Consider the following 11950-nt stretch of genomic DNA (forward strand, 5'->3'; position numbering starts at 1 on the left):
TAACAATTAATATGTTGGAAAGTTGACTTTGGGTTTGACCATTTGTCAAGACCCGAATCGACAACCCGAACACTCGTTAAAAACCCGTTGTAGTATCTTTGTCTCAAAGGAACTTGCATTTTAGCATTTTTCCCACCTTATTACTTAACATTGGTTAAGTAAATATTAAGGTTAAATACTTTAACTCGGTTTCGAGAAAACTTACATTTTTAAATGATTGTTATTATAAATTCTTAAATAGTTACATTTTAAACCTTGAACTTTAATTGTTTACTTTTTGCAACAATTATTTTATTTAAAGATCTTCAAGACAACCATTCTAAATCCAAGATTTTATTGTCATTTAGGCCTTGCTCGTTAAACTTCATCCATCCGGTCATTCATCTTTTACCGATCAAGTTTTATACTTGAACGTGAGTAACTTCATACCCCGTTTTCTATTTTTTGTTTTGGGGTGACATTTCATACTTATTCAAATCAAATGCTTTATACTTGAGTCTTAAACCACAAACATTGTTGTATACTTTACTTGAATAATTGCTCGATTTGGTGTTCTATGCTTATATGCTTATGTGTTTATCGCTTTCGGTTGGTGGAATCTATAAATCCTAGACTACTTGGCATCCCCTTGTAGCAATGTGTCGTTAACATAATGCAATTAACGATATTCTATTAAATCCTAGACTACTTGGCAATCCCTTGTAGCTAGGTGGCGCTAACGTAATTCTATTAGCGATTGTCAATTTATCCAAGTTTATAGCTATTATTTATGGTTTTGTATACTAGTTTTATGGCTTTTCATACTATATATCTATTGTTCAAACTTATAAATTGCTCACCAACCTTTGTTTTGACAACTTTATTTTATGAAATGTTACAGGTTTGCATCTAGGTTGATTATGGAGTTCGGTGAAGAAAATGACACAAATACCGTTAGGATATTAGCAAAAATGAACAATATTCGATTTGCTATATTTTGTTGTATTTTGTTGTATTTGACTTATGAATATTTGGTTATGTGACATTTTCGATGTTGTGAAATGAAATGAGTTTGTTAAATATTGTCTCTTTAAATAGTGTCATGCGCTTATAGGCAATCGTTACACCTCGGCATGTTCCGCCGCCTTTGGTCGGGGTGTGACACCCGAAACCGGGTTTTTTAAATACCCAATCCGTACCTGAAAAATACTCCTAAAAGTGCATCCCCTTAAAAAATTCAGTCTATACCCGAAAAAACCAAAAAATAGGAATTTTTTTTTTCAATACCCGGAAATAGGGTATTCAAATACCCGGTTTTAGAATAACCAGTTTTAGAATACCCGGTTCTATACCCAAACCGAACCCAATGCATATAGTATGGCTTGTAGAGGCAATACCTAGACCAGAACCCGACCCGGCTATTGCCAACACCTTAATTTTCAATACCCGGAACCGGGTATTTTAAAAAAAAACCGGGTATATATAATGGGATTAAAGTGATTCCCCGGGGGGTCCATTGTCTCTCTTTGGGCCAGGCCGTTTTCTGGATGAAAGTTAGGGTTTTGTTTATGGTATTTATATATATGTACCTTGGGAATGAATGCAACGTAAAAACCTAATCAATAATCATCTGAGTTCACAATTAACCAGCAAAAGGAATTAATGGCTTCATTGAGGAGAGGAAACAGCGACGATTCAGATGGTAACCGGAAGAGAACAAACCCCGGTGACCTTGACGGCAGTTACGACATAATTGGTATCCTCATTATTATTATTTTAAATACTTGCTGCTAAATTCTGTACTTGTTTTAAGTGTTTATTAATTAATTAACGGTTCATTAGATTTTTAGGTAAAAAATTATAGGATCAGTCGTTAGGGTGTATTTAATAATTTTAAAGAGCTTGGGGTGCAAACGAGCCGAGCCTAAGCTTGTTTATTAAACGATCTTACCTCGATCAAGCTTTTTCATGACATCAAGCTTTTTCAAGCTTTACCTCGATCTTACCTCCGCTTGTTTCCACTCCTAATTTTGCTTTTACGAGTGGGATTATGGTTTATTTACTTGTTTGTTTGCACCTAAGTGATAACCGCCACTGATAAGATCAGCGGTGTTAAGGTCGAAGACTCGGACACCATCAGTCAGATACAACGCAAGATTCAGGATAAGAAGAAATCTGGTTCTTCCACACTTATGAACATATTCATCAAGAACATTAAAGGAAAGATCACCTATTATCTTGAAGTCAGCCCATCGGACACCATCGGCAACGTGAAAGCCAAAATGTCTGATTTTGCACATATGCTGGTCTACAATGGTGTTGCCCTTGAAGATAGCTGCACACTTGATGACTTAAACATCAACGACGGATCGATTCTTACTCGCATTGATACGGCACCAAACGGAAAGATAGAAATATTAGTGCATACTTTCACAAAAAAGACCATCTCTTTGTCGGTCACCTCCACGGACACCATCGCCAATATGAAATTGTGGATCATGTATAAGGAGGGTGTTCCTGTTAAAGAGCAGATGTTGATCTTCAATGGAATGGCTCTTAGGGACAGCGAGATCCTATCCAATTTCGACATTCACGGGCAATCAACCCTCACACTTGTGCGTAGATCAAGGGGAAGAATGAAGATATTCGTCAAAACATTCGAAGGGAAGGTCATTACTGTGAAAGTCAAGCCTTCAAACACCATCGGCGATGTAAAATCCAAGATCCAGGGTCAGGTAGATGTTCCTCATGACGAGCAGGAGTTGATCTTCGATGAAACGGTTCTGGACAACATCGACATTGTTGCTGACTGTAACATCAACGAGGAATCCACTCTCACACTTGTGCGCTTATCAGCAGGATATATGAATATATTTATCAGGTCTCAATCTGGAAGGACCATTACTATGGATGTTTATGGCAATGACTTTGACAGGGTGAGATTTATCTTTGAGGGGAGGCAAATGATGGATGGCTCTACCCTTGCCGACTGCCACGTTCAGAATGAATCAATCATTCACAGTGCGTTAACAACAATAAGGGTAGATTAGAGATGCATATTTTATGAATCATTTAATATTTTGCACTAAAACACTATGTCTTTTGATGTTGCTCTGTTGGTAAACTTGCTATGTACAAGTATTTGAATTTATGGAATGGTTTGGCTAAAGATAAATGATTGATGTTCTTTAAAATTAAAATATCAAAACGACTGAGAAACGCTTATGATAAAACAAGTTATAAATGGTTATGTGATGAGCCGATGAATGATTTCATAATTTTTATTGATAAATTAGGTGTAAAAGTGAGTAATCATTCGGTATTTCAACAACTCAAGCGACCTCAATATAAAAGTTATGAAATACTTATGTTTTGTAAACAACTATTCTGCATACTTCTGTTATACCTTTGAATTAAGATCATTTATATATGAAGACATAATGTAAACATCAAAACTTCAAAACTGTTCTAGTGTAAATAACCATCGCTAACTGAAACATTAAGTTTGATGTGTTACTTTAGAAGCAGCATTACTGAGTTTTACATGTTTTATAAAATTTGTTAGTAACATTTTTTATAACACTAGATTTATGAAATGTTTTGTTTCAACCTTTTATATTATTTTTTCGAACTATAACTTTTATAAACAGCAAAAACAACCACCAAACACCCTTAGAGAGAGGCCAAACACACCAAAAATTACATCAAATTAAAAGAACACCAATCTAACCATGAGATCATTCAAAATTCTGGCCTATACAACTTGAACCAAAGGAATCCCCATGGTTGTATTTCTCCAATAATGCCTTCAATCTTGATATATTTACCGCGAATCATCTTTTCATCCCTGGCTTTCCAAATACTCCAGCAGGTTATAACCACGATCCATTGGAAAGCCTCTTTCTCGACTTTCCCAAAACCCGCTTGATCATGAAACATAAGTAAATCTCTAACTAACGAAGCCGCAATCATTAGCACCTTAAACCAGTTGTTAACCCATTTCCAAAACTCTAAAGCCGTTGAGGCAATAAAAAGATATGGCCCACCGATTCAGGCGCCGAGCCACAAAACCCACAAAACCCACACCGGCCTACTCAAATGAACTTGAACATTTCTCCTAATTAACGCATCTTGAGTAGGTAATGTTCAATCCAACGCTCCTCCACACATGGATTTGACACTTAGACGGAATCCATGTACACCATTTCATAACAAAAAGATTGCTCACTTCCCGACTTGAGGTTATTTTTCTTAACTAATTTTACCAAAAACTATCTTTAGCCATTTGTAGCTTACCGACAATTATGAGGGTGGGCAAAGCTGCAACATAAAATTTTGTCGATGGCATGCTTATAAGTTCATCACATTGAAATCAAAAGATTGTGAAAAGGTACGTTTCTTTCACATAGTTCAAGCATTATATATTAAAAAAATTAGATGAGCACGTGTCAGAAAATTTTGATATTAATAACAAGAGAAAATTACCGTTTGAGTCCCTGGGGTTATAGGGTAGACTCACACTGGATCCCTGAAAAAAAAAATTGAACTTCATGAATCCCCGTCGTTTAAAACTTGAACACGATGAGTCCCTCACTCTAACTTCTGTTAACCTGGACGTTAGATGGAGGATTATGTTTGCCAATTCCGTTAGATCGAGGGTTATTTTTGCCAATTCCTATTTCTATTACATTTACCCAGTGTAAAACTTAATTTACCCTAACCAAAATTGCAGTCGATGTACAGCCATCGTTCCCCCATGTTCTTCATACATCAGAATCGTTGGTCTTCATCGTGAAATTGAAACAAAGATTAGGGTTCTCATTCTTCTTCATCATTGTTGGTGTTCTTCTCTGTTCTCCATCTTCTTCATTCTCCATCTTCTTCCATGGGCCGTGGAGCATGGAGGATTCGTCTTCCTGACGAGGAGTTTTCTGTCGTCGGCACTAACAGTAAGTTCCAAATTAGGGTTTTTTTGTGTGTTATTAGTTCAAGTTATAAACAATTTTGTGTTATTAGTTCAAGTTATAAACAAAGATTGATTTTTTTTCTTTTAGTTACAGATGATAACAACCTGTTTACGTTTAATATTTTCCATGGGGGCGAGTTTTCTCAATTTCCCGGTAGAGCCTACGAGGGAGGTCGATCAGTTTTCATCGATAATGTGGAGGTTGGAAAAATTGGTAAGGGTGATTTGGTCGATATGGCAAGGAATTTAGGATATCCTCCTAACGAGGTACTTTACTTTCATTATAGAGAACTGAATGTGTGTATGGACTGGGGTATACATCCATTATGTGATAAATTTGATTTTAAGAAAATTTTTAACATTGTCAAAGGTGGAATTAAGGTGGTTGATATATATGTGGAACATGGGCATTCACGTTTGATAAACAATGCATCGTTTGCTTCCCAAAATCAGTTTGAAAATGAAAAGGGACACGAGGTAGTTGATGTTGATATAGAATACACATCAAATAGGTTGAATGAGGAAGAGGGTAAGGAAACTGATTCACATGAATCGGGTTCATATGAAACTGAGGATGACTCAGATTACACTATTGAAGAAATTGGTTATGAGTATTTAGAAGATGTAGAAGTGGATATGACAGTCTTCAAAAATAATGTTGATGCCGATGTCGTTGAAGTTTATAATGCCACAGATAATGCACTAGACGATTATGAAGATGACGAACATGAGAAAAGTTCATGGTTCTGTCATTATGTTTGCGGCTTACTAATTCAACTAAAATGAAAGTATTTTAACTTATAAGTATTTTAACTTCTGCCAGGGCTAGTTGTTGTACAGGGGTTCTGATTGTTGATTGTAGTGATTGTCTATTGTTTGTAGTCAGTCATTGTTATCTTTACTTCTAGGTTTTTGTGTGATTATCTGCTTTGTTGTTTAGCATGTTATTCACTATGGGTGATGGTTTTGTGAATGATGACTCTGTGATTAGTAAGCTAGATTTTGGTCATCCTCTCTACTTGCATGCTATTGATACAAGCAATGCTTCTATTGTTAATATCACCTTAAAGGGTACTGAGAATTACACCATTTGGGTAAATGCTATGGAACTTTCCTTGAATGTTAAAAATAAAATTGGATTTATAGATAGGTCTTGTGTTAAACCTGCTAATGAAGCCTTAGGCAGACAGTGGGAAAGGTGTAATTATGTTGTATTATCCTGGATTCTAAACTCTGTTGTAGAAGAACTTTACCTTGGTCAATTTTTTTCAAAAATGCTGCAATAGTTTGGGATGAATTGAGAGAAACTTATAACAAAGTTCATGGTTCTGTCATTTACAACTTACATAAAGTCAAAATGGTTTATCTTTGTCTGAATACTATCACAAACTAAATTCTCTATGGAGACAATATGACACAATTACCAATTTACCTGCTGCATGTATTTCTAACTTCAACCAGAGACTAAAGTTAATGCAGTTTCTTATGGGGTTAGATGATGTATATCAGCCAATTAGATCTAATATTCTATCTAAAGATCCTCTTCCATCAGTTAAAGATGCATTTTCTTTAATTTCTGGTGAAGAATCACATAGAAATACCTTTGGCTTAGGCTCTAGCAGGTCTCAAGCAACTGCTTTTGTTGCCAAGACTTTTGAAACTAAAAAGAAGACTTCTAAAAATATTGGTCTAAAGTGCTCTCACTGCAATTTAAATGGTCATACTATTGAAATATGTTATGAACTTGTTGGCTATCCTGATAATTACAAGAAAAAGTCTAATATGATAAGGGCAAATAATCAAAACAATAACGGTGTTTGAAATTTTTCAAAGGGAAGTAACAGCTCTAACCTTCAATTTTCACCAGTACAATTTGCAAAAATCTTGTCTTTAATAGGTGATCAATCTACTTCATCGGGACATATCAGTGCTAATATGTCAGGTAGTATTCTTGTTGGTGAACATTGTAGGAATTCTTACGTTAACATAATGTGTTATGTTGGTTCTTTCACAAGGGTGGATTATTGACTTAGGTGCTAATCAACATATGACTGTGTCAGAACAAAATATGTTCGATTGTTTTGATGTGGGCTAAAATTACAAAAATTGGGAACTTGAAATTAACAAACGATATAGTTTTGCTAGATGTCTTAGTTGTCCCAAAATACTATGTGAATTTGCTTTCTGTGTTTAAACTAGCTAGAGACAACAAGCTAGAATGTAGGTTTAATGAATCAATGTGTCATGTTCAGGATTCACTTCACAACAGGTTTTTGATGAGTGGTAGACAAGTAGATGGTCTTTACTTCTATAAAGATATCACTAGAGGTAAATTACATGGTGTTTCAAATATGATTACGTGTTCTAGTTCTAGTTCTAGTGAGTTATGGCATAATAGACTTGGTCATCCCTCCCATCAGGTTTTGAATGTGTTAAAAATGATCTTCAAATTAAAAGTATTGATGAATCTATACCATGTGACATATGTCATAAAGCCAAACAAACTAGAAACTCATTTACTTTGAGTTCTCACGTTTCTAAACACCTAGGGGAATTAATTCATTTAGATGTCTGGGCACCTTTTAAATTTTCTAGTATCGAAGGTTTTAAATACTTTTTAACAATAGTTGATGATTATTCAAGAGCAATCTGGTTGTTTTTATTAATATCAAAAAGTCAAGTTTTCTCTAACATAGAAGGTTTTGTCAGCTTACTTGACACACAATTTTCTAAGAAAGTAAAATGTTTTAGGCCGGATAATGGTACAGAATTTGTTACCAGAAAAATTCATCCACCTAAACCATTACATTAGTCACCATGCCCCGAGGAAGCGTATGAGTTTGGTCCGCCAACACCACGGTGGTGTTTACCCTTTCTAACGAGCCAAATTCATACTGATCATATAAACTACCGGGCATGATACTAACACATGCTCCAAGATCTAGAAGTGTCCGATCAGTTTTAAATTGCCCAATTTGAATTGATAAAAGCGGCACTCCCGGGTCTTGAAGTTTACTTGAGATGGTATTATTCTCCACCTCCTCATCTCCCATGTTGGTCAATTTACCATTTAAACATTTTTCACATGTGCAATTTTCACAAAAAGACATTTCATATGTTTTTGGTTCTGATTCATTTTGGAAAATTAATTCATTTTGACTAACACAATCACTCTCATCACTAGCATCTTCTACCACCCCTTCAACAAACTGTGGTGGTGAATCAACTTCAACAAAAGAAATTTCAAAATGAGGTAAAAGACTTACAACGTTGATGTGCACATTGTTTCCCTTCTTAGAGCTTGAGCAGTAATGGTTCGGGTTGACTGTAGTATCGCTCGGGAGTTGACCTGCGCTCTTTTGCAACTTTGCCATATCTGCTGCGAGCTGACCAATCTGCTTTGACATTATCTCTGCTGACTTATCATGTAACTCAAACTGTTTCTTCGTTTCAGCCTTATGATCTGTCATAATCTTCATCAATGCATCCAACTTTGAGTGCACAGACTCATCCGCATTTCCCGAGGACCCCTTCTGTTGGTCCTGATTACCCGATGAATTTCCGCCCCGGTTACCTTCTCTTTTATACCCCCGATTCTGATCATACGAACCTTTCTGCAAATGATAACCTCCCTTGCGGTAATTACCCTGCGACCTGTTCTGGCTCGATCCCTGAAAGTTCGGGTTCAACTGTGTAGACGCGTTCCCGTAATGAAAGTTCGGGTGATTCCTCAGGCCTGGGTGATAGGTGTTTGAATTCAACCCTTGACCATTGGAATCCCCGTAAGCATAATTAACTTCTTCGGGCTCATCTTCCTCGTCATTATCAAACTCGGGGCAATTTTCTGCCTTATGCCCGAGTTCACCACAATCTTCACAAACCGGGAATTTAACACCAACTTTCCCGACTTCTTTTTTTCTTACCCTTTCTGTACCTAGCCAGTTCACGTTCTAACTCAGCAATTCTTTCAGACTCACTCGTGACTGACTTAACTGACCTTGATGAATTACCCCATCTTCGTCGTTCAGCCGCTGCTTCAGATTTCGAATCTTCACACATAAACTCTAAAAACTCCCAATCATCTTCCTCAGGCTGATTCAACAACTGACCATTACACGAGGCCTTCAGATGCTTTCGGTCCTCGTATGTCAACCCATCAACAAAACACTTTACCAGTTCTCACAATTCTATTTGGTGATGTGGGCATTTCCTAATCATGTCTTTATACCTGGTAAAGGCTTCATGAAATAACTCACAAGATAGCTGTGAAAAAATTAAGAGGGGTTCAGCAAAGACACAACCGATCAACAAATCATATTCAATGCTCATAGTACCAAATATTTGATCTAACACATAACAGTAAACTTTTAAATGTTTCATTTTTTACAAGAGGCGTTCACGGTCTGGTTTTCGCAATTTTTAGGTGAAACTGTGAACCAGACCGTTAGTAACGGTTTTTAATCATCAAAAACCTAAATCGAACCGTTGAATATTAAAACCAAACCGAACCGAACCGTTACTAACGGTTTGGTTCCAGTTTGGTTTCACGGATTGAACTTCGATTTTGAATTGAATTTACCATAAAAACTAACATGTAATATACATAATTGTACCTCTATTGATTTATCTTTGTGTAATAGATATATTTGTTCCACATATTTGTATGCATGTGAATGAGCATGCTTGCGTATTATATATGCATTCAATATATATATATATATCTTGGAATAATTATACATACAGTAAAATTAAGCAGATAGAGAAATTAAAGTCCAAATACATTACGATCACATATGGCTAATAGGAATTTAATTAAAATTAATTGAGATTTTTTTTTTGAACGGCAAATTTCATTAAAATAAAAACGACCCGATAGCCAGCAACTAGCAAGGGACGAGAAATGGTACAAACAACACAAAACAAAAATGCCAAATTAAACATCGAACTCCAACCATTTTCTCCATTCAACCCCTAACTTTCTTGACGAGCCTACAACCAAAGGAAGCTAAGAGATTTAATTTGGTCCACAATCCTATGAACATCCACCTTAATTCTTTTATTTATCACTTGCCAAATGCACCGACAAGTAACCAACACTATAGAATGGGACATCCTTTTCCTACTGTTTGGTACGGATATGAAATTGTGCAGCTTGAAGATGTCTTTCAAAGAAAAGACATAAATTGGTGGATTCTTACACCACCTTTCAATATGTTGCCACACCAAACACGTAATAAGGCAAGAAGAAAATAGGTGTTCACTAGTCTCCAAAGCACTACCGCATATAGGGTAAACAGAATTGACTCAAACTATATTCCTTTTAGCTAACTCCGTTGAGGTAGGAAAACGGTTCTGTAAACATCGCCACCCAAACACATTAACTTTAAGAGGGATCCAATTGTTCCAACAAAAAATATCCAGCCCGTTGACCGCTCCGAACGACAATAATATTTTTTTGGCAGACGCCACTGTGAATTCACCATGTTTATCACCCATCCATCTCCACCTATCTGGTTTGTCATGAAGTACAACCGACCAAGACTTTGGGATAGTGAAACAAACTCAGCAACGGTCTCCTCCGTCCACCTATTTTGGTTCCCGTTCCAGCTTCAGATAACCTGTTTACCAATCATACCACACCGATCTTCAACTAAACAACCCTTATTTGATTCGCATTTGAACAAATTAGGATACAATTAGGTTTATCCTCCAACCAGTAGTCATGCCAAAACCTAATCTTTTTGCCATTGCCAACAATACCCTTTATAGCGCCCCCAATATGCAGATTAGCTGAGAAGAGAAAATTTTCAAGCTGTGCAATGGAAGCCAAAGTGCCCGATAACGTTTATTGTATGGAAGAGCTGGCCACTTCCGGGGGTAAAATGTAACGCATCAATCACCTTTCTCCATAACTTATTCTCTTCTACTTTGTGCCTCCACCACCACTTGGAAAGAAGAGCAATATTAATCTCTTTTGAAGGACAAAGGCCCAAGCCTCCGTCTTTCTTTAGCCTCGTATCCCGCTCCCAAGCTACCTAATGGGTCTTTCTTATACTATCAATACTCCCCCACATAAAATTTCTTCTTTTGGCTTCCAACTCCTCTATGACATTCGTCGGAGCCTTATAGATAGAGAAGTAATAAGTGGGAATGCTCTCGAGCATGGACTTGAGGAGGGTAAAGTGACCTCCAATGGATAAAGAACTTGCCTTCCAACCAGTTAACCTAGCGTTGAACACATCGAACACCGATTGCCAATTGTTATATCGGTTCATATTTGCTCCAACTGAAACTCCCAAATGAACAAAGGGAGTTGAACCAACCTTGCAATGTAAGATAGAAGCAAATTTTTGAATTTCTCCATCCTCAGCCTCGACCCCTATTAAGCAAGATTTGGCTAGGTTGATTGTTAGGCCGGAAATGATATGAAAGATTCTTAGAATCCTCGCCAAATTATTGACATTTTCTAGGGACCATTCACCCAACATTATAGCATCATCCGCGAATAATAAATTAGAGATGAAAGGGCCACTGTTTGGTAATTGCAGCCCTTGAAACATCCCTTTTTCGCACGCATTAAGAAATAAAACCGAAAGCTCCTCCATACCAATAATGAAAAGAAAGGGAGAAATTGGATCACCTTGTCTAATGCCTCTCTCGCACTTAAATTCAAACGTGGGAGATCCGTTAACCAACACCGACGAGTTAGCCGAGGAAATAATACAGCGGATCCAGCCACGCCATTTCCAAGGAAAACCCATCCTTTCCATAACTTTGTCGAGAAAGGGCCAATTAAGGTGGTCATAAGCCTTTTAGAAATCAACTTTAAAAAACATTCCTTTTTTCTTCTTCTTTTTAAGCCATGAGAGAATTTCGCTAATGATAAGTGGCCCGTCAATGATTGATCTACCACGAAGAAACGTTGTCTGATTCTCAGAGATCACAGAGTCAATAACCAGCTTTAACCTATTAGCAAGAACCTTAGACACCACCTTGGTAAATGGT

At 36.8% G+C, this 11950-nt stretch overlaps 3 protein-coding genes across 3 annotated transcripts; 2 read left to right on the plus strand and 1 right to left on the minus strand.

Annotated features, from left to right (window-relative positions):
* The first annotated feature begins 1641 nt into the window (after positions 1 to 1641).
* Positions 1642 to 3029, plus strand: LOC143589175 (uncharacterized). Its single transcript, XM_077070010.1, has 2 exons — positions 1642 to 1735; positions 2062 to 3029. Exons 1-2 carry the CDS (start codon positions 1642 to 1644, stop codon positions 3027 to 3029), a joined length of 1062 nt encoding a protein of 353 aa, XP_076926125.1.
* A 1694-nt stretch (positions 3030 to 4723) lies between these two features.
* On the plus strand, positions 4724 to 5731 carry LOC143589176 (uncharacterized). Its single transcript, XM_077070011.1, has 2 exons — positions 4724 to 4928; positions 5040 to 5731. The coding sequence occupies exons 1-2, from the start codon at positions 4865 to 4867 to the stop codon at positions 5729 to 5731; spliced, it is 756 nt and encodes a 251-aa protein (XP_076926126.1). The 5' UTR covers positions 4724 to 4864.
* A 5249-nt stretch (positions 5732 to 10980) lies between these two features.
* Positions 10981 to 11550, minus strand: LOC143589178 (uncharacterized). Its single transcript, XM_077070012.1, has one exon. It carries the CDS (start codon positions 11548 to 11550, stop codon positions 10981 to 10983), a length of 570 nt encoding a protein of 189 aa, XP_076926127.1.
* Positions 11551 to 11950: the final 400 nt, after the last annotated feature.

Source organism: Bidens hawaiensis, unplaced genomic scaffold (genome assembly GCF_021521415.1).
Source record: "Bidens hawaiensis isolate Kalapana, Puna unplaced genomic scaffold, B.hawaiensis_p1.1 tig00037262_1, whole genome shotgun sequence".
Lineage (NCBI taxonomy): Eukaryota > Viridiplantae > Streptophyta > Magnoliopsida > Asterales > Asteraceae > Bidens > Bidens hawaiensis.